The 26,670-nt window shown below is 31.5% G+C and overlaps 1 protein-coding gene across 1 annotated transcript in view; it reads right to left on the reverse strand.

Annotated features, from left to right (window-relative positions):
* Positions 1-26,055, reverse strand: part of LOC143042591 (cyclic nucleotide-gated channel alpha-3-like) — a 66,183-nt gene extending 40,128 nt beyond the window's left edge. The window contains exons 1-2 of the mRNA XM_076214989.1: positions 25,621-26,055; positions 686-922 (exon numbers count right to left, since the gene is read on the reverse strand). Of these exons, the coding sequence (XP_076071104.1) occupies positions 686-898 (213 nt within the window). The 5' untranslated portion in view covers positions 899-922; positions 25,621-26,055. The remainder of the gene's footprint in view (positions 1-685; positions 923-25,620) is intronic.
* Positions 26,056-26,670: the final 615 nt, after the last annotated feature.

A 26,670-nucleotide genomic window follows, 5' to 3' on the forward strand; every position in this document is an offset into this window, starting at 1 on the left:
GCAAACGGAAGTCAAAAAGGACACGTGACTACACTAGTACAACACTTTATTATACCATTTAATACATGAATGATCTTAAGGACACGAAACCAAGTGCACTTCAGAATTCATGGATTTAATACGCACAAATATAAACCCAAATGCCTCTTTATATGACGCGTACATCTAAATAAACAAAGTCAGATTGGCTTGTAACTTAAATACAGTTCTGAATACCAATATGACTATATGTTGTTCTTTAAACATTCATTGCTCGTGCACTATGCAGTTTACATTCAATTTACATAAAACAAATGAAATAAACTATAAGTTGTATACAAAGCCAACATTTGTAACAATTTGAAACCATGTGCCACATACGTAAAGGCATTATGCGACTTCTGGTGCGGAGAGAATTACGGTTCAGGTAAGGCCACAAACCATATATTATAAACCAAACGGAAAAATTAATCATTTAACTAGTGTCTGAGGTATTCAGTTTATAAACAACTATCATTTGGGAAATCCTTCATAAATAGGGACAGTTGGTAGATCTTCAATTTATATATTTAATGCTCATGACTAATAAACTGTAACCCTGTTTAAATTAACCGGACAGACTCGCACTTGAAAGCCCGTATAAAGTTTGTAAATCAAAGTATGTGCTGTTCGATGTAGTTAGAGCAACACAACACAAACGACTTACCTGAAGGGTCTGAACAAATCTCCCTAAAGCCGTAGGTCTCTCGTCTGGCGTTTGAGGATCAATCCGAATGATTTCCGAACATGCGTCATCTTCTGTTCGTATTGATAACTGAGGACTTATACCTCCGTTTTCTATCACATCTAAATCCGTTTCTACTACTGCCTTTGGTATCTGAATTGTCAGGTTTTCATTCGGTTTACTCGATGATGTCATTCTAAATATTCACAAAATACATATCTGAAAAAAATGGAAGGTAAGCTTAAAAATGTTATAAATAACATCTGTTAATATCATATGCATGAGTATAGTTGATCGTGTTATATATTGACCTATTGCACAGTTTGTTTGAAATGAAATCCCTTATGTTACTTAAAAAATGTACAAAAAGTACGCAACTATGACTTCGAGGTCAACGTTGTATATTGATTGATTGATAGTTATAAGTTTTAAATCCATTACAAAATGAAATGCATATTCTGGATGAAACAAATCAAAAACAGGAGTTATGCAAAGTTGGTTGACCGGAAGTAAGTAACTAGAAAATGCCAGTTGAATGATCAAGTAGGGGAGCTTACTTGTAATCGAATAAAGAATTTTCAGTGGTATTATAAGCGCATATACATGTATCATATATTTTATCCAGGGAATTTGGTTACATGCAAACTAACAGCATAACATGAGAACATGACATGCTTCTTTATCAGAGATTAGACAATAACATATTTTAGCAAACAATAAAATACCCTTTATCTACTGTAACACTTCAGACAAAATCCTTGCATTAATATTAATCCACTTAAAAGTATTGTAGTTAAAGTTCAAAATAAATGGTGGATGTGTCAACTTGTATTTCTCTTAATGCACAATACAAATGTTCAGGGCAAATTCTATTTTCGTGATTGAATGTATTTTCGATTTTGGTTTCAGGCAGTATATCCTTTTCAATGAATAATATATTAGGTGTTTTAGTCAACAAAACTTTATCAAAGTGGATTTTATTTGCACTTCTATTTCTATATTCTCCTGACAAAAATAGTTCTGAGGTTTTTCAAATTCCGCCTGTCAAAGTAAACATTTGACCTGTTCACACCATGAAACTTTTTATTGACACAATATCAGACAATTTAGTTCCAGAAATATTTGAATATATTGATTGATATTTGCCATATATCTTTTTTTATTGTATACTCGCAGACATAACCCCGCGTACGTTTATCTATGGTCCATAGACACAGTTTAACGACTGGTTTACAGTATCCTATTAACGTATTAAGCAATAAAAGCATTTGAAATTGAAACATATCAGAACAAATCAGTTACTAAACAAATAATTGCCAACACACATGACTTATAATGTTAGTTCCACGACTTTTACAATATTACGTAATAAAATAAAAAGTTTCATTTTCATATTTAATTGCCATTTTCAATATAATGTTATTTCAGCCTACAAGTTGTTTTAAAATTGACAGATACAAAAGAGGTGAATTGCAAATGTCAAGAAATACATTTTTTAACTTTTCACTTCCATTTGATATTCTGTCGAAACATGTTTATTAACAACTGTCCTTAAAAACCTCTTTAATCTTTTAAAAGTACATGCAATTTCTATATTAGAAAAGGTCTATTGATCGTGTCAAATACCGATTATGGTATTGACAACAGTATAATATTGAGTTTTGTAAAACAACTTATACTATGTGAAGCAATATACACAGCTACTTTTGCATAGGTACTATTTCTGTACTAAAACAAATACAGTACTGGAAATTTACTTTTAATATTTAGTACTATTTCTTTACTTTAAAACAATTGTAATATTTAGGTACTTGTATTTTACAGTACTTGATTTGTACTAAATATTTTGGTCCAGAAAAAATACAATATTCCATGTTTGAAAATCATTACTTTAAGAGATTTGAAATAGAAAAACTTTCAAAATGCTGAAAATATAACAGTAGTAACCAAAAATCTGTAGTACCTAAGTTTCAAGTACAAATAAAGTACTTTACAGGTACCTAAATATTACAATAATTTAATAGTAACAAAATAGTACTGTAGATTAAAAGTAGATTTCCAGTACTACAATTTGTTAGTACAGAAATAGTACCTATGCAAAAGTAGCTGTGTATATATTGTTAAAAATGTGATAACAAAACTACCGAACTTCAAGTAACATTCAAAAAGAGTAAGTCCATGAAATCTGACATAACCAACCGCTTGACTCAACCAACTAACAGAACAGCTGAAAATGTAATAACAAAGGTCCAAGGAAACCCGAATGCCGATATGGCTAACAAAAGTATCAACGAACGTAACAAACTCTTAAGGAAAACCAAATGACGATATGACTGAAAAAAGTATTAACAAACGTACCAAATCCCAAGGAAAACTTAATGACAATATGACTGAAAAAAGTATTAACAAACGTACCAAGCCCAAAGGAAAATCAAATGACGATATGACTGAAAAAAGTATTAACAAACGTACCAAACTTAAAGGAAAACCAAATGACGGTATGGCTGAAAAAAGTATTAACAAACTACCAAACCCCAAGGAAAACTAAATGATGGTATGACTGAAAAAAGTATTAACAAACGTACCAAATCCCAAGGAAAACTTAATGGCGATATGACTGAAAAAAGTATTAACAAACGTACTAAATTCCAAGGAAAACCAAATGATGGTATGACTGAAAAAAGTATTAACAAACGTACCAAATCCCAAGGAAAACTTAATGACGATATGACTGAAAAAAGTATTAACAAACGTACCAAATCCCAAGGAAAACTTAATGACGATATGACTGAAAAAAGTATTAACAAACGTACCAAATCCCAAGGAAAACTTAATGACGATATGATTGAAAAAGTATTAACAAACGTACCAAATCCCAAGGAAAACTAAATGACGGTTTGACTGAAAAAAGTATTAACAAACGTACCAAACCCCAAGGAAAACTTAATGACGATATGACTGAAAAAAAAAGTATTAACAAACGTACCAAACTTCAAGAAAAACCAAATGACGATATGACTGAAAAAAAGTATTAACAAACGTACCAAACTTCAAGAAAAACCAAATGACGATATGACTGAAAAAAAGTATTAACAAACGTACCAAACTTCAAGAAAAACCAAATGACGATATGACTGAAAAAAAAAGTATTAACAAACATACCACACTTTAAGGAAAACCAAATGACGATATGACTGAAAAAAGTATTAACAAACGTTCCAAACTTAAAGGAAAACCAAATGACAGTATGACTGAAAAAAGTATTAACAAACGTACCAAACTCCAAGAAAAACCAAATGATGGTATGACTGAAAAAAGAATTATCAAACGTACCAAATTTAAAGGAAAACCAAATGACGGTATGACTGAAAAAAGAATTAACAAACGTACCAAATTTAAAGGAAAACCAAATGACGATATGACTGAAAAAAGTATTAACAAACATACCAAACTTAAAGGAAAACCAAATGACGATATGACTGAAAAAAGTATTAACAAACGTTCCAAACTTAAAGGAAAACCAAATGACAGTATGACTGAAAAAAGTATTAACAAACGTACCAAACCCCAAGGAAAATCAAATGACGATATGACTGAAAAAAGTATTAACAAACGTTCCAAACTTAAAGGAAAACCAAATGACAGTATGACTGAAAAAAGTATTAACAAACGTACCAAACCCCAAGGAAAACCAAATGACGATATGACTGAAAAAAGTATTAACAAACGTTCCAAACTTAAAGGAAAACCAAATGACAGTATGACTGAAAAAAGTATTAACAAACGTACCAAACCCCAAGGAAAATCAAATGACGATATGACTGAAAAAAGTATTAACAAACATACCAAACTTAAAGGAAAACCAAATGACAGTATGACTGAAAAAAGTATTAACAAACGTACCAAACCCCAAGGAAAATCAAATGACGATATGACTGAAAAAAGTATTAACAAACGTACCAATCTCCAAGGAAAACCAAATGACGATATGACTGAAGTATAAACAAACGTACCAAACACCAAGGAAAAACAAATGACGATATGACTGAAAAAAGTATTAACAAACTTACCAAACTTCAAGGAAAACCAAATGACGATATGACTGAAAAAAGTATTAACAAACGTACCAATCTCCAAGGAAAACCAAATGACGATATGACTGAAAAAAGTATTAACAAACGTACCAAACCCCAAGGAAAACCAAATGACGATATGACTGAAAAAAGTATAAACAAACTTACCAAACTTCAAGGAAAACCAAATGACGATATGACTGAAAAAAGTATTAACAAACGTACCAATCTCCAAGGAAAACCAAATGACGATATGACTGAAAAAAGTATTAACAAACGTACCAAACCCCAAGGAAAACCAAATGACGATATGACTGAAAAAACTTTAAGTATTAACAAACGTTCCGAACTCCAAGTTAAACTGAAAAAAAGTAAAGTCCATAAATAAAAATAAAAAATCCTTATCAAAATATGGAACGACTATTAGTTTTGAGAAGGGGGGGCTAAAACCCTCTAAATAAAATTATTTAACCACACAACTCTTGCATGCGCATGTAAAGAACCTCGTTATTAATGAAGTACGGTAAATTTCTCCGGACAATTTCGGTTTCCTCCAAAAAAAAAACAACAGACGGCAATAGAATAGCAAAAAAGTACTGAAAGTGGCGTTAAACACCAATAAATTAATCAATCAACTAACATTTTATTATAGTTCAACATACCTGTCAACTTGTATGATTTATGGAGGATGTCTTAAAAGAAACGAGTTGACAATACTCATGAAATTTTGCATTCTATAAACAGATTTCCCCCCAAAAAAGCCAGACATTTATGGTGGTACATAACACTACTCTTAGACTAGATGTTTTGCATATTGGTATCTCTTTCTTATTTTGCGCATACTTATATGATCACGAATTACGCAGTAGTAATAGTTAATGCAATTAAAAATCATGTTGTATTCCCTGGAGTTCAAAGGTTTTTGTTAGACACACTTGCATATACAAAACAAAACATTTTAGAACCGTTTTGTTTTGATTTAAGTCATGTATGTGGATTTTCATTGCCGACGCTGTCCTTGTAATAGCATCCGGTTCCGTTTCCGGTCTGTCTGCACTGTTTCATAAATCGTATAAAAACATATATCGTAGATATTTCAAGATTAGAATCCTGTTTCTATCTTTGTGTCAGTAAATCAAATTATTCAGACCAATAGATAATAAAATGAAACAACGGAAGTTGTATTCACTTGACTCATCGAAGCACTGAATTGAGCGATTCGTCTTCGTGCTACAGATTGGGTATAGTTTTTTAATATGGAATTGCCATCAAATATTTTGAAAACATTTTTAACAAAACAACAAAATCGGATTTATTTGTCATGAATGAATAAATAATTTGGATAAAACAGTCATTGATCTTTAGAAGAAATCCTAATATCCTGTTACAGTTATACAATTTTTAATTTGGTAACATTTAAAATTTTTATGGAGTTCGTGTTGCTTAGTCTTTAGTTTTCTATGTTGTGTCTTGTGTACTATTTATCTGTTTGTCTCTTTCTTGTTTAGCCATTTGTTTCTTTCTTTTTTAGCCATGGCTTTGTCAGTATATTTTCGATCTATGAGTTGTAAGATACTCATAATTTCCCTCTGGTCTCTTTCGCCCCTCTGTTACCTACATACGTTAGTTGGGTAAATGTCAAAATCGTGTGCTTATCTTCTAAAAAAACAAGTCACCATTGTATTAAATTATGCTATGATTAATGACCGGTTGAGAAAAAAAATTGAAACAAATTATGGCTAAGTGAATCGTGATGTTGATTCCCCTGAGCCCTTTCACAGTGACAAAACATTTTCTGATTTTTCCCGATTAAATAATATTTGACTGCCACTTTCTTTTCAGAATTTAAAACTAATAATTTAAATTTCAAATGTGTAGCAATAGTTTCTATTATGAAACATACATTCCAACCTTTTTTTACATAATTTGATATAATTTCTACATCGTCATAGAAGACACTATATGTTATAAACCCGACTACTATAAATAGAGCGGATACTTAGATATCAGTTTGATACAAATGATACCAGTAATTCAGATTTTAATCAACGTTTATGTTTCAAATTTGACACCTTCTGATATGATCGTTACAATATTGACAAAAATCAATCATCATAGAATATCTCATCAATCTTGATATTAGACAAAATTGAATGCCAACGGATACAATCAAAACAATACAATGGAATGATAAATGTTAGAAGTAGTTGTTTACTGGTGTTCAAATTTCAAAAATCGGTTAGGAAGATACAAATAAATGTAACACACAAAATTGGGGGAATCGACTTAACTCCAAAAGAAGCGAAAAACTGGGGGAATCAACGGATTAAGTGTTCTTTTTATGCATTATTTGTCATACGAGTCCAAATACAATTGTTGCAGATAACAGAGTAACAATCAAATATCATCATTCGGTGAAGAACTTATTTTGGATCCTCAATGCTCTTCAATTTGTACTTTATAACTATTTTGATATGAGCGTCACTGGTGAGTCTTATGTAAATGAAACGCGCGTCTGGCGTACTAAATGTTAATCCTAGTACCTTTGATAACTATTGTGTGTAATTACACCTTATGTAAGAATCCTGGGTTTTGATCGGTTGATAGCCAGTGTATTTTGCACCAATTTACTGTTATCAATTGAATATCGTTCAATTTGTAACACCGCAGGGGTATATGCAAAAAGGATATGCCTTTTTTTACCCTGCCTGCCGTGGTATTTGCCAAAAATACTTTATCCGACTGGACTCTTGTAACGTCACGATCATCAGTGCGTTTTTGAACGTTAACATTTGGTGTAATTAAACAGATATAGCATTTTCTTGAGGGATATTTGCAAAAAATACCAGTCTTGAGAATGAATTTCCCTCGCCTTACGGCTCGTGCAATTTAACATTCTCTCGACATGTATTTTTTCGCGAATACCCCTCCTTAACAAGGTATATCTGTTTAAAATACAATTATGACCAAATCACAAAATACAAAACTCCGAGGTAAAATTCAAAATGGTGAAAATAAAAATGTCAAACATATCAAACGAATGGATAACAACTGTCATATTCCTGATTTGGTACAGGCATTTTCTTATGTAGAGAATGGTGGATTAACCCTAGTTGTACATATCGAGCTAAACATCTTACCTTTCACAAAAACTACACCATGACCGAAAAAAAGCTACTACTGTTTATTGGTATCGTTTGCATGAATCTTATTGAAGTATATCCACTTTCTCCTTTTGCTTAAATTAATATGATTATGAATTAAGCAATAGTAATTATAAATGCATAACAAAATAATATTTGACTGTCATTTTTCAGACTTTAAAACGAATAACTCTATTATTGTGGGAAAATGTATTTTCTAAAAGTTGAAATTATAATGAAACTGAACGTTTTAACCTGTTTAAAAAATTTTATCTAATTTTATCTAATATCCTAATCTTCATCAAAAATACTTTAATCTGACCGATTACTTAGATTTCAGTAACATAATATATACATTTCTTCAGTAATCCAGATTTTAATTAACATTTATGTTTCAAAATTGACACCTTCTGATATGATCGCTACACTATTGATAAAAAGCAATAACCATAGAAAATCTTATCCATAATGATATCAGACAAAATTAAATGCCACCGGATACAATCAAAACAATACAATGAGATGAAAAATATTGGCAGTAGTATTTATATAACTGGTGTTCAAATTTCATAAATCGGTTAAGAAGATATAAATAAAGGGACTACACAGAATCTTGGGGAATCAAATTCACTCTGAAAGAAGCGAATATCATGGGTTATCAATAGGTTAATCGTTCCTGTTATGCATCATTTGTCACACTAGTTCAAATTTAATTATTGTGGATCACAGAGTTCAAATCAAATATCATCACTTGGAGAAGAACCTATTACAGTATGTGTGAATTACAATTATGGCCATATCACAAAAAAAAAAAAAACAGAGCTCCGAGATAAATTCAAAACGGAAAGTACCTTATCAAATGGCGAAATCAAAAGCTCAAAACGGATGAATAATAACTGTCATTTTCATGACTTGGTACAAGTATGTTCTTATGTTGTAATGATGGATTTACCAGGCTCAAAGACCTGGTTTTATAGCGAGCTAAACCTCTCATTTTTCACAAAGACATCCCCATGACTAAAAAAAGCTTCTTTTGTTTATTGATATCATTTGCATGATATCTTATTGAAGTATATTCCCTTTCTCATAAGGATTATGAATTACACAATAGTTATAATTGATGCATAATATATAAGTCAGCAAAAATAACAATACAAAAGTTCGAAGTCCAATGTATCCAAAAATATAATAAATAGGAAAAACATTTAAATTATCCAATGTAAAACATTTATTTGCAAAGTAAGTGCATAAGATTTAAGAATTTGACCAAATTGGTAAGTTTTATTCAACATAGAGGAAACATTTGTTTGGCGGAAAATGATAAAGTTTGGAATTATCTTGAAACTGTACTTTTCGACCTGTTTCACCAAATTGTATCACCAAAGATACGCTTACTCAACGGTTACTTAGATATTAGTTATATGATGTATACTTTTCAGTAATCCAGATTTTTACTGACATTTGGGTTTCAAAATTGACTCCACCTGATATGACTTACAATACTAACGAAAAGCAATCATAACAGAAAATCATCTCAATCTTGATAACAAACTAAAATCTATGAATCAAATCAATAAAATGGAAAATGGAAATGGGTGAATAAAACAACATCCTGCACAAAGAACATAAGACAGTCAAAGGTCACTACTAGGTCTCCAACACATCAAGTAAACACCAAATCTGGAGGCGGGCTTCAGTTGGTCCCTGAAACCAAGTGTGCTAATTCAGTTAAAATGGACCTTATACTAAGCTCCTAAGACATATAAATCAACTAAAATTAAAAATCATGCACGACTTTGGACAGGCGCAAAATTGCGGCGAGTTTAAACATGTTTAGTGAGATCTCAACGTTTTACCTACACCTCCAGCAAAAGTGTAGAAAAAATAACTGGGTCATTCCACAAATAATTAATTATAATAAACCTTTCCTGCTATCCTAACACCATCCAGTGCTTGGTTGTTAAGGGTATTAATCAAACACCATCAGCCACATGAGAACAAGTATTTAATATGCTTGAGGTCAAAGATATCACCATGCCATAAAGAAGCACACAGCATTACACAAAAAAACTAATAAGCAATGAACTAACAAATTAATGCAATCAAATTACCGAGACATTAGAAAAAAATCGGGGGGAGATATTGACAATGAAAATTCGAAATTGTTTTCGAATATTTTTATTTTGACTTTCTTGACCTTCGAACTGTATAATGAACTTTCAACCGTGCATTTATATTGTATTGATAGTTTCTCCGAAGCTAACAATTCTTTGCCTTTAATGAATCTCGTTACAAATGATGTATTGATGTAGTAATCCTTTTAAGTTATAAATCCCAAGAGATAAGTAATTGCTATAAACACGTTGTAAATAATATTTCTTTCATAACATGCATTTAAGCCGCAAACATCACCAATGAATTTGTATCCAAGGTTAAATTATGGAACAACTGATTCTATCACAAAATAACTATAGTCTATTAGTCTTAATATCTGTGGATTTAAGTGAATGTATTGCATTTTAAATACATTTGTTATATGCCATTAAACATGCATAAATATTCATATTGGTATTGTTTTACAAATCTTCTTCGAAATAAAAGGAGATCATAAAACTGCCCCAAAGTCATTATTAAGTTTTTTAGCGCTAGTGAACCAGCATAGTCATTTATTTAAGCTTCAGGTTAACAATTTCAATAATAGCAAAATGTCGTCATGGACAAAAACGGAAATGATTTTGTTTATAATAAAATGCAAGATTTGCTGGAAAGATCTATAAGGATAACTTTATATCTTTTTAGAACTTCTACTGGCTGCTAATACATAATTTGTACACACCGTGACGTAGTTTTGTTATAGCATCCAGAAATATATGTGATGAAGGATGATGACTGTTAGCCTCTGCCACTACATTCGTCAGATACCATGATATAGGGTTGTTGCATGGATATTTGGGAATATTGTCCCGAGTAGAACTTTATATTGCACGAGCATGCAATGACCCTTTTATTGTATAGCAGTATAATATTTGAAGTAAAACATTGATTTAAACTTAGATTTTGACGTTGATGACCTCATGAATTTGAAGATTTATTGCACTAGTGCAATATTGAAATTTATTGTACGCTAAATTTTGCTTACTTTCTGTGGGAAATATTATATTGCTATACAATAATAAGATATATTTACCCGAGTGCTAAGACAAAATTAGCAATACTGTTATTCCACTATGACACACTTTTAATGTCAAATGATTTCCTTGTTATATAACTGTTTAATACATGAATTTAAATAACCGCTTCTTTTTTCAATTTCATATATCAGGAGAAGATCATAAATGATCTTTTTATAAACATTCATGATCATGAATTTAATTTGCTTTCTTCAAGTCCTGCATGGCGTTAGTGAACTGTCGTAGGATTAATATTTCTGTTTTTCAATTTTTGTTTATGGTATTTATGTCTAAGTTTTAAATGGTTATGAATATAATTTGCTAGTTTTGAATTTGGCGCACGTCATTAACTAATCGTAGCATGCTTAATTTTTTTTTAATCTTCATAATCATAATAAAATTCATGATTTAAAGTCTTATAAAATGTTTACGAATTTAATTTGCAACTTATGAGTCCTATGTATGGCGTTAATCAGTTGTTGCAGGTTATTCTGTTTTAAGTTTGGTTATCATGATAATTAAAACATACTGCTTCAAATGACATTTGAAAGGTGTGCATAGAACCGTCATCTTTGTGTTTTTATTTCTCATTTACAAGTTATTATTAACTTAAACATCGTAATACTAAATTACGTAAACCAACGTGCTTTCAATTGTAGAAATAAAGATTGCAGCTTCTTAATCTTTTAATATCGTTCTTAAACATGTACATACGATTGATCAAAGTCTGTGTTGTCTCATGTGTTTATTGAATATTTTGTGATTTTATTATTTAATGTTTATTGTAGATTTTAAATAGTTTGATAGCACATTAACACAATCAATAAGAAAATGTAATCTTCACACTGAACAATTAATGATACAATTTATTTAATACCAAGTATCACCCAGTGCAACATCAAGGTAATACTAGTCTAGGCAAATGACTAAGCACGGTGATAGTAACTGATTTTTCATCAAATTTGAATTCATAATCTTGTTCATATCATATATTTACTTATATTGTGATCAACTTGAAAAAGTTTATATACCTGATACATTACATTATTACGTTTTAGTTATCTTTACAAAAAAAAGAAGATCATAAAAATTGCTCCAGTGCCATTATTAAGTTTATTAACACCAGGGATCCAGTATAGTCATTTAGGCACATGGCTAAGCATGATGAAAATAAATGATTTTTCATCAAAATAAAAAATTAAAGTTCATATCATATATCTTGACTTAATATAGTGAACAACTTTATATAATTCATTTTTTGTCGAAATTGTATATATATTATTATATATATCTGAAACATTATTATGATCAAGCGTTTTATTCAGGGTCATCAGTCATGATAACCTATTATCTATTGGGATTTAATATGTATAAATAGGAGATTAATCGACTGTTCTGATTTAACCTGCATCACTATTGATCGAACCAAAAGTTTATGTATCGATGTACACATAACGAATTTTACACAGTTTAAAATTAAATTCAACGAGTGTCTTCAAAACCATAGTGTGAGTACAGAATGCAATAAATATCAACTGAGAAAATATCCAAGATAAAGATGGTCCATCACGTCGGCTAAATGCTGAACTATGCTTCATTTTTTATAATCAACGCACTTTACGAACAGAAATACATGAATGGGCTATGGAATCTTTTTAAAGAACCACCATGCATCCATGGTGTTTCCTTCACTTCTATAAATTGACCAAGAGGCGGACATCAGTGATTAAGTTTGGCGGGGGGGGTTTTACAATTTTGGTAACTTGCATTAACCTTGGACATAAAATTATTAGAGATTGTTCCTTTTATAATAAATAAACTCGTGATTTTTGATCGGTAAATACGAGACATATGTTGTCAAATATCCAATGGTATAGCAATTCATTTTCACTGAATAAATCAATATTTGTCAACATCTGGTAGACTAGGGACTTGATTAGTCAAATTAATCATCTAGGAAAATTCATTACTCTGTTGTTTGTCTAAGAATTAACGTGAATTATAATGACCGCCCACTGAGATATTTGTAAGTCTTTAGTGATTACTATTGGGTATTAACTTCAGTAGCTGTGTTTAAATTTACAAACAAAACCATAAAAAATGGAAGGATTGTCGGTTGATATTTTACTGTTGTTTCCTTGCATGGTATGGGTGAGGCAATGAGGTCATGAATGGAACAACTGTAAAATTAGTATAGTGTAAATCAAATGTTAAGCCTCGGTCACACCTTACCGGATAGCTCGAACGGACGCCTAACGGATAACTTTTTTTCAATCCGTTAGACGTCCGTCCATATCCGTTGCATGTCCGTTAAGCGTCCGTTTTATCCGTTGCATGTCCGTTAAGCGTCCGTTTTATCCGTCGACGTCCGTTCTGTCCGGTGGAAAATTTTGAGCATGTTCAAAACTTTGAACGGACGTCTAACGGATAAAATGTCCGTTGAACGTCCGTTAGACGTCCGTTAGGCGTCCGTTTTGTACGGTACTCGTCCGTTTCGTTTCCGTTTTGTATCCGTTACGTGTCCGTTATACATCCGTTGGAGGTCTGGCAGATAAATTTACCAACGGACTTCTAACGGACGTCTAACGGATAAAACGGATGAGAAACGGACTTCTAACGGACGTATAACGGACATAACGGATGATGAACGGATCTGAAACGGATAAAATTGATGCCAATTGAAAATTTGTCGTCAGAAATGCCAAAAATATTTCTTAAGGTTCATGAATTCTTATTATTCATAATCGATCTTAGAGTAAGGGCACATCTTCACAATCAATCAGCTGTTAAACTTATTCAGGTCAGACACTACCCTTTAGCGGCATTTTGAAGAACAAACAAAAACCAGTTACACAGAACTTTGACAAATAGATTTGCTTTCATTATATTGCATGTTTTTTCAGTTTTGTTTGGTAGGATTTGCATGATTTTTTATGTGATAGTCGGTTAAAAAGTTCATCAGAGCTCATGTTTTGTCTGTAATTATGTATATATATGCCGACTCGAAATAAAATCAACTTACTTAATTACTTAACTAGAACATTTTCAATATTAATGCGATTGACATGTATTATTATTGTCGCCTTTAATTTTTTCGTATATCTTGTTTATCCGTTTTATCCGGTACGCTTCCGTTAGGTGTCCGTTTTATGCGGTACTCGTCCGTTGGATGTACGTTCGACATCCGTTCTGTCCGTTACGTCTCCGTTTCTCGTCCGTTGCATATCCGTTGCATGTCCGTTATGCATTCGTTAGGCGTCCGTTTTAGTTGGTCAGTACATCAACGGACGCCCAACGGATAACAATTTTGTCAACGGACAACTTTTATTTTCATCCGTTAGGCGTCCGTTCGTCTTATCCGGTAAGGTGTGACCGAGGCTTAAATATAAACATACGTTATTTTGTGACCTGAAAAAGTCAAGTTGAACAATAATTAGATATTTAAACATTGACAGGTAAAAGGCAAGCGCAGTGCCATTATGGTGTGTAAGCGAAAAAAAATCAGAACGCTGATGTAAGACGATCCTCTGATTGGGTGGGAAGAACAATGTGAAACTTTTATTGATTGGTTACTGAGATCAGCTTGACCAAATTTTTCTTTCAATGCCACTGATTATAGATATTTTTATATTTTCGACTTCGAGTTTTATTACAAAGTTAACCGGTTGCCGTTTGTCATTGAAAATGGAATATTATACTAGGGCTTTTCTACCTCAGGAATAGATTACCTTAGCTGTATTTGGCAAAACTTTTAGGAAATTGTGGTCCTCAATGCTCCTTAACTTCGTACTTTATTTGGCCTTTTTAACATTTGTTTAATTCGAGCGTCAGTGATGAGTCTTTTGTAGACGAAAGGGTCGTCTGGCATATATATAAAATTTCAATCCTAGTATGTTTGATGAATTTATTATGAATAATTGTTCATAACACAAAAAGTAAACGATAAAAAAGGCAACCAGAGGTCAACATGTGATGTATTGCACGTCACCATATTGTATCTGATTGTATTTAATGACCTCTCTTGCCTACCACATTGTATTATATATGTATTCATCTGAATGTTTATGGCATGAGAAAGGCATATTTAGATTCAGTCAGGAATTGCAATAACAAAAGCACCGAACTCCAAATTGAATGTAAATACAAATAGTTGGGGTCGAAAAAATTGACGATCGACAATCAAAAGGTTTCCTTTTCTTCCCCCTTTTATGTATCCAATGACTTTTGTTAATTTGACCTAACATCCGTTTGACAGAAAGCATAGCTAAAAGTTTTGAAATTATGTTGTACAATACCAGTGTTAAAGTACTGCTGTTTGTTTGTATACTTCAGAGAGATATGATCGATAATATAGTCAATATAAGCACTGAAACGTTAAAACTATACATTGTGACTGAAATTTTCAATTTATCCCTGTTGTTTTTATTATATGGAATTTTCTAGGAAAAGTAGCTCACAAGGATTTGATTGATTTATAACGGTTCTATTTATAAGATGCAATTGAAAGGCGTTATTAGTTCAAGTGCACCCGGGGAAGTTTTTTAGCTAGCAATCTTGAAAATGATTTAATATATGAGCTTATATACATATGAAAGTATAAATCATAAGAGTTGTTGGTACAGCAACTCAACAATTATTTTAGTATAACCAAACAATGTAAGATGTAAGGATGAGGAATGTTCAAAAAAGAAAATATAGAATGATATTAACCTTAATACAAATAAAAACAACATTACAAATTGTATGCGTTCGAAGCGTATTGATGGTCATAAGTTACGTTCGTCGTCGTTGAAATTCGAATGTTGGAAAGTCAAAGATATATATACATACCGCGATTGTCGTTTGTGAAATGGGGTTCATAATCCCTGCGAATTATGTATTGTCGTAGTGGACGATGTACAGATTTACACATTATGACTGCAAAACAGTGTGATAAAAGAATGGTGCACAATTGTTTGCTTGATTGGTTGAATATTGATTGGACATTTATAAATATCCATTGACAAAATGAAACAATTATATTCTTCAAGTTATACAAAGGGATACTACCTTCTCAATTTATTTTTTACAGGAAACACACTTTTGAAATACTTTGTTTGATCGTTTCAGGTACGAACTATTAATAAACGGTTCCTGAGGGATATATTTTCATTTTCAGATTAAACGAATGAATTATCAAATATTTCACGAAAGTATTAAATATTAATAACAATAATTAGTTGATAATTTGAAATTAGAAGTCAATTGCGACCAAATGATCACTTTGAGTATTGACATTTGAATTCAATGCATAAAGCACGAATTATTTTCTATATATAGAAATATCAGGAACATTAAATGTTAAACCATTGTATAATACTAATGGAGTGATAAATCACATTGTGTCCTCGAATACTTATTTTTACAGTATCAATCTCCTCTATTACATTCTGAGCTATGCATTATTTACTATTGGCTATTCTGTTTTAGTCTTTTACACGGTGGTTGACCGTTATGGCATATCTGTTTCACAGATGACGACGGATATATTGCAATTGACGTATTCACAATCTCATCATCTTTTTCTCGAATTTGACTTAACGAGCACCGGGAATCATGTTGTGTTTTGTATAGTACATGTATTTGTCTTTAATCGTTTTTTGTTCAAGTATCCGATTTCATCAGGTAAAGTTTACCTTCGATGAATTTTGATTATCATTTTATGCCCTTTTTTTATCAGAGAGGTCTCAAAGGGTTTACGTAGTTATACATCTTATAATCAGATTTCATATGAGCGTTCCAGTTAAAAGTCACAGAAAAGCGCTTCGTATGCTAAAACAAATGTGTGTTCCATTCTGGTAATAAATCGATATCACTGTTGGTGGACTAAGAGGGTTCTTTTCAAGTCTGTAGTCGTAACTCAGACATGATTTATAATACAATGTTGCAATTGAATTTAAACAGCATTCATTTGATAAATCGATAAGCTATGTTAAAAGAATTAAGGTTTCGAACTCCCTCAGGCAAAGTTGGCCTTAGGTGGATTTGGACATTCTGATCACATGGTTCGTAATGTAATAAGGTAGTTACATATCCTTGACTTTCATTGTGTTTTTGGTATGAGTGTTCTTGATAAAGTTTAGACTAGAAAATCACTTTGGACGCAAGCAACTTTTATAGTTTGTTTTTTATTTTAGTTTTAACTAAATCATAAAGAACTAAAGACGTCAATGAAACACAGCTTATGGTAATTTTGCCGATACTACACGTATCACCTGCACTACAAATAAATATGTTCAATTCTGATGACATTAAGATATTGACGAAAGTTCATAATATAGTACAGTATAATACCTTTCAACCTGTGACGTCATTGGGTCCATTATTCGATATAATCCATTTGGTTGTGAGTTATGCTTTTCAAAAATGAATGTCTATGTTTTATGCAGATGTAAAATTCAATATTTATCAAAGTAAAAGTTTTATCATATTTAATAAAACGCATTGAAGTACAGTACATTAAATGAATTTGCTCGCTGAAAATAATTCAACTGATTTGTTTATATAAACGTAAATATTATTTAAAATTTAGTCTAAAGAACTCTTTGATTTTGATTGATAAAATTAAAAACCATTTTATAAAATTATAGTATATTATTTCATTGCTTTTAGTTAATGCATCTACGGAAGAATATCCTTTGTCGCTGTTCAGTTTGTAAACAAGATTAAATCGAACCACTAGTACTAAGTAGATTTTATTTCATCTTTTTTTGTTATTGATTTCAAATGAATTACAGATAAGGAAGAGAAAAAGTCTCAATAGAAAAAAAATGTAATTCTATATTTTCCATCCAGAGACATTTTCAAAAAATAATATGTCTAAGCATATTAAACCTCGCTCAGGTTTCACATGTTCAGGTCTCAGAGGTGAAAAACCAAATTGGCATATGTTGAAAAATTCACATCACAATGAAAATGTGTTCTAAGTTTGTGTGACCAGAAAACTACCTTGAACCCTGCAAAAACCAAAACTTAAACTTGAAACGGGACAAAAGAAAACGAACTGACGAACAAATGAATGGACGGACGTACAGACATAGTCCCATCTATCAAAAAACCAAAATTCCGAATGAAGTTGGCACATGTTTTCGTTTGATAATCTTAATAAATTGAGAATGGAAATGGGGAATGTGCCAAAGAGACAACAACCCGACCATAGAGCAGACTTACATATTAAAGCCTTTTGCATGATTCTAATTTTTTGCACATATTTTGGATACTATAATGAAAAAAAGCTTAGTTTCTTTTCGTCCATTGGTAGAATTCATATATTTTGTGAATTACATTTGATTAGCTATTGATTGCATGTGTAATTAGGTTTAATCGTCTTCTTTGTTCGTGATAAATTTTGTTGGAGTCGGAGTTACACAGCAGGGAACCAGAGTACATGTATAAATCAATCAATCTTACGCGACTAACTAAAACAACATCTGTTTTTTAAGCACATGTCACATTCTGAACATGCAAAACAACAGGAGCATATATCGATTCTTAATCAAAACTTATTTAGTACATACATATATATCTTGATTATTCAATTCACACACTCGATGTTCATTCATATCTGAAATAAACATGACAATTGGAAATAGATGTAATAAGTTTTTAGGCGCCGACTATTCGTTTGTTGTGGCGGAAAGATGAGCTTTCTATCGACAGAAAATGTTTCCAACTTATATATGCAAAAAGTCAATAATACACAAGAACAAAAAATTATTTTCGAAAGAGACAATTTTTTCATTTTCTTTCGGCACCATTTTTTTTAAAAGATAACAATTAATCGATTTATAGAATTAATCCGCCCTATAAAAAAGAACCCAACCCAACTTCAAAATAAGTTATGGTCGGTGCATTAAGCGTTTGGAACGATAGTAACGTGTTCAGACACTAGCATCATATTGCTAAAATTTGCATGGAATTTCAATTCAATTTATATTGCACGATTTGCAATTTGTAGTTGTGACAGATCTTATAAAAAAGAACCTTATTTGAGATTTTTTTTTTCTTTACTTTCGCAACGTTGACGTAAATTATTGCTGTATTATTGTATTAAAATCAATTGTCAAGCTTTTAATAAAATTGTAACGACAAATTCTTGCCGACTTATTAACTTATTTAAAGTGAAAAGATGTGATAACAACTCGCAGAATTGATAAAACCATCCATAGATTTGTCAATATTGAGTTTGAATTGGATTTATCTGACAGTTTTTGAATTACATCTAGATGATATTTCTTGCACTTGAGAATATATCTACTTAAAAATAAAAAAATATTTTTTCTTTTTTCTTTTATTTTGCCTTTCAAGTGCACTTGTGGGAACCAATTTCAATTTGCAGTTTTGTTTGTACATTTGTTACAAGGCAAAGGTCTCATTGTAACACTGTGATGAAGAATGGTAAAAACAGAGCGAAAGTATGGTCTGAATTGTTTTACATTGTCATTTCGGGACCTTTTATAGCTGACTATGCGGTATGGGCGTTGATCATTGTTGAAGGCCGTACGGTGGCCTGTAGCTGTTAATTTGTGTGTCATTTTGGTTCTTGTTGACAGTTGTCTCATTTGCAATCATACCACATCTTCTTTTTTTTTGTTTAAAGTTAACACAACAGTAATCTTAGCAATTCATTTTCAATTCTATTTTCCAATGGTCAAAGGCTAATCCATGAAACTAAAATATAAAGACGATGGACTGAATGTTCACAATGCCTTACATCTTTAAGTCATAATAAAATATGTGCCCCTTTCGGTAGCAGATCTGTTAGTGTTGCCTAGGATAGCAGGCGACAAATTCCGTTACAAACTACATCGAACTTTGTCTCATATTTATCTGATTCTCTATATTTTATTGATGTGTTACCGTGTTTGCTCTACCTCTAATGTGTTAAATGGTAAAATCTAAGGCATACAATATAAAAAAGAAGATGTGGTATGATTGCCAATGATACAACTATCCACAAAAGACCAAAATGACACAGACATTAACAACTATAGGTCACCTTCAACAGTGAGCAAAACACATATCGCACAGTGAGCTATAAAAGGCCCCGATAAGATAATGTAAAACAATTCAAACGAGAAAACTAACGGTCGCCTTCTTTTGTGGATTGGGCGACCTTGCGACCCGACTTTACAGTTGAAAGGAGCTATGTCTTAACTCTGCCAAAACAGAGTTTCTAATGAAATGATGAATTTGTTTAAGTGATCTTTTGACCTAAGAAGTCACAGTTCACCCTACTGGATTCACTATTTTCAGAACAGTGTTTTAAGAAAATTAATAAAGTGTTCAGAATCGCCTCACAGTAGTAATGCATTGGTAAAAAATAAACAATATGTTTCTTTCTAGTAAAGAACTGAATTATCCCCTAGCTATAGCATTAACGTGCATTTTATAGATCAGTAAAACCAAATCAAAAGATTAAAGAAAGTTTGTAAAGGTTAACAATTTAAAAAAAAACTTAGCACAAAAAAGCCAATTCACTTCCAAGGACAAGGAAGTATTAATGTTGCAACATATAGATTTGTAAACATGACTGGAAGAAGAAAGTTTTAATCTTTAAAGCATGCAAAAAATATGACAAACAAATGAAGTAAAGGTATTCAAAGTAACTGATGTGTATGCGGTATGAATACGGACCAGACCCGGATACAAAAGATAACATAGGGGCAAAGCCGTCTACTTAAAATGATATCGAACCACCTGAGAAATTAATCTACCATGAAAATATATCGATACTTTGACTGGATAGAAATTATCCTAATCCCTAGGGCAGCCAAACATTAAAATTCCATCACATTCTTACATTCAATAAAAACATCAATGATTATCAAATTGTAATCTTCCTTTTATTCCACAAAAACTTCAATAATATTGTTTGAGTATTTCCGTCTTGCAAGATGATATATTAATATGTAAGCAAATCTTTAAAATTCTTGAAGAAAATAACGGGTTTATTTCTGACCAAATTTACGCTACAATATGTCACAATATCAAAACCAAATGCACATATTTTTGTACGTACACACGTACGTCCTAATTTCCTCATATATAGTTTGAGACAAATAAAAAGTTCTCTTTTACAGTGTTAACACAGTGCACATAAAATACAACCACAGGAATGAGAAATAATCTTAATTTAACGCCTCACTCCAAATTGACAACATTTCCAATTCGTCTAAAACGATAGCACCGAGTCAAAGATTGACAATATTCCGCTTGTTTGAGGCCGATATAAAGGGACAGGCGTTTGAATTTAAATCATCTCATTATAAAAACCGCCTATCTAACTAATAATATAAAATATACAGATAAAAACGACATGTCCTTGGATTTTATATGTAAGCTCGGGAACATGCACCACATATCACCCCTTTTCGTTACCTGTTGTATATGAAGCAGTAGAAAGTTCTTTTCCTGTCGTACAAAAAACCATAGATATACTAGCTATGATAAAACAAAAGGACATTATTTTCCTTAACATATCTCAACTCTAATAGCATGGGAACGAACCTAACTATAGGACTTCATTTTTCTTCACAAATTTCAACTCTATTAGCCTTGGAACGAACTTAATTTGGACCTCTGAAACGGCCATTTTACGCCACTGCTCTTCGGAGACAAAACGGCTAGACAATACTGAGTACTAAGAAAACTGTTGAAACGTCCTTCAACTATCGACACCCGATATTTGTCTATTGTTAGTTCAGATCATTTCTATAATGGTAAAACGAACTGTTCGTTAGGATAAAAAGATCCTGTAATGTAATCAAAGCTATATGCATAATCATTACAAACATAAAGTAACTATTATATTAACAGAGTTGGACATATTGTGAATCGAACTCACATCACCCAGAAACTCTCGCGTGACTATGGAACTTTAATAATAGTCTAGGTCTGACTTCCGGAGAAAGAATAAAACAGAGTTCCTGCTTGCTTTAGCAAAGTTCAAATATTGTCATTGCAGGTCATGACTATATCGATATACATATAGAACGACAATAGATAGCGAACAATATTAATAATAAACTAAATGCACTTTTGTCATTAAACTAATTGATTTTATTCAATATTGTTGCATTTAGATTATACAAATGTTTAATCAATTTTGTCTATGGCGATGTTGATAATAAATAAAAGGAGATGTGGAGTAGACGCGCCAAAGAGACAGAAACTCAACGCCACAACCCAAGAGACACATTGAGGGCAAACACACAGTGTATGATAATTGACAATTGTTTATACAATATTTCAAGCTATATATCTCGTCTTCAGGCCTTTCAATGATGCCGTAAAAGTGACTGTTCCGCTATGCTCCATTATTTTCAATAACGACCAAATCCAAAAACTGAGACCACGTTATCCAATTGTTACGAAATGTCAAACAATTGGCTGTGAGAAGAAACACGAGTAGTCTTAACATAGTAAATGGTATATATGAACGACAACCGATAGGGACACAATTAAAAATATTTTGGTTTGCCCAAACCCTACCCAAAGGTTGAGACAGTGGGTAGGTAGGTAGGCATTTTCTTCTTTTTTTTTCAAAAAGAGAAATTGAAGTATCGGGTGTTTATTAGTCTTCATGCCTATCTGATTAAAAAAAACTTCTTCAAATCAGGACAATAAAAGAATTTGAGTAGGCAGCTTTTTTCTGGGTAGGTAGCGTTTGGGCAAACAAACCTATTCTTTTTTATGGCCTAGAATAGAAGGGATGAAATTATTGAGAAATGGGAAGATAAAAATTGCAAAGTTGAAATCCTCACTTTTGTCATAGATTCGAGTTTGAAGTCATCAATCGGTGTCAATATCGAGTAAACGACCAATACACTTCGGGAAGTATAATTAATCTCAAGGTCAGTTGGATGATATGTGAAATGTAAACAATCATTGAAATGTTACTTAGTAAAAGTTTGTATATGTTGTTTATCTTATTGTCATTGAAAACGACAAACGTTTCGCTGAAGTTTTTCGTCCAGTTGGTTGTATTGATAATTGTTTACAAGCTATACATGTATGTACACCGCGTGTAAAGATATCTTTGAAAATTTATAATCTAAACTCAAATTTTTGTTGATGAAGACGTGAAGCTCTGTCGTTGTATCAAAGACAACCTTGTAGAATCACACTTGATTGCGTGCGTTTGACTTTTGCCATATTTCAACGGTTCTCTTAAACACTGTGTGCATTAACTATCCCACTTGTACATGTATACTAATAAAAAAACAGCTTCTCTTGGTTGTGCTAATATAACAACAAGCAATTCGTCAATACAATTTTGATATAAAAAAAAAGTCTTGACGAATAAAGCTACCAAACAATAGTCAAGAAGATTCTACACATGCATACTTGTCCAAAATAGGAAAATAATTTATTTTAGGTTCTTCTTTCTGATGAAATTTCGTATGCATGCTTTACATTGGTCTCTTTATTCGTGTTTTGAAATAAAGTAATCTGATACATTTACGATTAAACGATTTACACCTTATTCAATCTCTGAAAGATTAAGCACAAAAAGGTTACATTTTTTTATATTGAAAAAAAATCCACACAATTTCCACATAATTATTCATCAATTGCAGATGAATTGTTTGCGACATCTGGTAAATAATTTTGCTAGAGTCGTCTTTTTTTGACTTTGAGATTAATAACATAGCAAAAAGTTCTGTGCTATTGTGTTGGGTATAGATATACCAAGGCGGATGATTCATTCAGGAGAGGGTTTTACGACCTTTATATCCTTATGAGTGAAATGTATCTTTTTTAGCACAAGATCGTTAAAAAAATTTCGCCTCACAAATTTTATTCGCTTTCCGAATTTTTGATCCCACTTTTAAAAAATCCTAGATCAGCCCCTGGAGATTTGCTACATATTTAGACACCAAATTTCTTCATTTCATCACATGTCATCAGACTGACGATTAATTAAATATGCGAAAAGATAACTAACAATCAGTTCGATCTATCGATCAATCAATCGATAACTTTATTTAATCGATCAAAATCTCAATCCATCAGATAGTCGGGCAGTCTAGTCTGATGCAATCAAATGTTTCGGACAGAGAAAATCTAATGCCTTTCATAATAACCAATATTCCATTACTTTTGATCTTTTTACTAAAGGTAATTAAGAGATCATGGTATGATAATGGCTCAAGAAATCCAAGACGACATTTATTCAAAAGTAAATGATATGGCATGCCTCGAATATAGATTAAAAGTATATATTTAAAATCTACAGAAGCAAACCTGTCGTGGCGGAACATAAGAAAGAAGTTCCCATCAAATCAAATTTCAAACCCTGCTGATTTTCTGAATAGTTTGTTTACGTTACCATTTTAAGAAGATAACGTACTGTCATAAATAAAAGACCTGTTGTATGTGCATTCGACAATTTTATGTACGCAATGTCAATTTCAACAATACGAGTAATTAAAATCATTACGCTCTAATACCTTAAACATACTTAATATCATGATTTAAGGCGAAGGCATAAAATCATGAATGACTATTTTATGACTATAAGCTTAATTTCTTTCGTTTACTTTTTATTTTCTCTACTTTAACCGCATAATCCTTTAATTTAAATACAAAGTGATGGTCTATAGCGTTTAAAACACATTCAAAAATAATATAAATGGGGACATACTATTTTAAGTATTCGTAAATTTAATCCCTTAAAAATGCAATGAACTGTCCATGATAACTTTTATGAAATTAGATACTAGTATGGGTTTTACACTCTACGTTAGGGACGACATCAAAAGATTTATGTAAGATAAAAAAAAATTAATTCAAATAGTTTGGGGTGGAGGGGTTGAACGGCTGCAAGATTTGGTTATCCGACATTGATTTTTACATATATCCATATGGATAAATCAATTTTTCCCAAATTAAGTTAAGGGGGGGGGGGGGTCAGTGAAAAAAAACTATGTGAATTAAGTTTGTTATTCTTCATTGAACTTTTGATGTCGTCCCTTAAATGTTCATTCTTAATAAATATAAGTTATTTTATATAATTTTAATTATCATATCGGTTGTGTTAGTTGGTTTATCAAAAAGAAACGGGTTCTCGTTTTCAAAATACGATCTCCTAACTTTGTTCGTGAAAGATTTCTATAAAAAAAAGTCAGCGAATGCATACGTGTAATCTCATTTTTTTTAAACCTCAACCTGTTGGTATATTTCGTTTTCTATATATAAAAAAACACACGGGTACGGCGTTGACAAGTACAGTCACACACCAATATCATTTAACAGATTTTCTTTTTCTTTAAAACTGTTAGTATATTAATTCAAAGCAATATATTAGATTCAGACTTTGCTATTTTTCAGTATACCGTAATGAAAATGTCATTGTTTTATATAATTCAAATAAATTCAGATTGTATTTCAATCAGCATATTTTACGTTTGATATGATTTTTCACAATGCTAAAATATAAAAATATAGATCATAACTTGTAAGAAATGAAATACAAAAGAACTACTCACCTAATAAAGAAAATCACAAACTATTTCAATGATATTTTACATCCTCTTAAATTGATTTTTCACTATTCCTTTTCTGTCTTTTTCCGTTTACTTTATATATATGTATATATATATTTCGTAATTCTCCCCAAAACAAGACAATTCTTTATATCAGCTTGAGTTGTAATTAATTAAATTTTCTAGAAATAAAGCCCTTTTAATTCCATATTACACATTAACATCACACGGGACTTGACACCATTCAAGTGTAAAATGATTTTTTTCTAAGGTTTATTAATTTTTTTCCTCTTGAATACCTGTTGTGTATATATAAAATCTGATCTAACGGACTAAACGCAAAACCACGTGATTTCGGATAAATCATTATGGTTGTCATCTGAATATATTGTTGATTTCATAGTATCCATAGCAACCTGATGGAAATGAAGAAAACACTCCGATAGAAAAATGGAAATTCCGTGTCATTTGTATTTACACACTGTATTGTCTATTTCACATAGGATGAGCTTGGTTTTAAATCAAATATCAGACAGTAATGTATCATAAATTAAGCATAAAATTACCAATAATTCATAAATATATTTGTATATAAATTTATACTCTTAAGATAGACGTATCGATCACAAGGTGGTAATTTAAAATCGTTTTAAAAATCTGATAAATAAACGAAGTTACATTTCATATTGTAATTTTCAACTAGAAATCGACAACCGTATAATTTCAGAAATCTACATCAGATTTTTTTCTCTTTATTACAATAGTTCAAAATACAATACTAGGTGTGAATATAAGAAACGGCTGTTGATATAATAAGTTTCACTATAAGAATCGATACAATGAATAGGTAGTTATTATAACTTAGATTGAAAAAAAAAATGTTGTTTGTTTTGTCAGGACGTGGTTAAGTGTTTCACACGTCTCACAATCTAACTGAGTTTATTGTACTCAAAGATTACAATTTCATAGTGCTGTGACTTGTTCTAGATGCTGACTCTGACAATGTTAAACAAATAGTTGACATTTATCGCTGTTCTATATCTTAAAAAATTA

The sequence above is a fragment of the Mytilus galloprovincialis genome, chromosome 8 (assembly GCF_965363235.1).
Source record: "Mytilus galloprovincialis chromosome 8, xbMytGall1.hap1.1, whole genome shotgun sequence".
Lineage (NCBI taxonomy): Eukaryota > Metazoa > Mollusca > Bivalvia > Mytilida > Mytilidae > Mytilus > Mytilus galloprovincialis.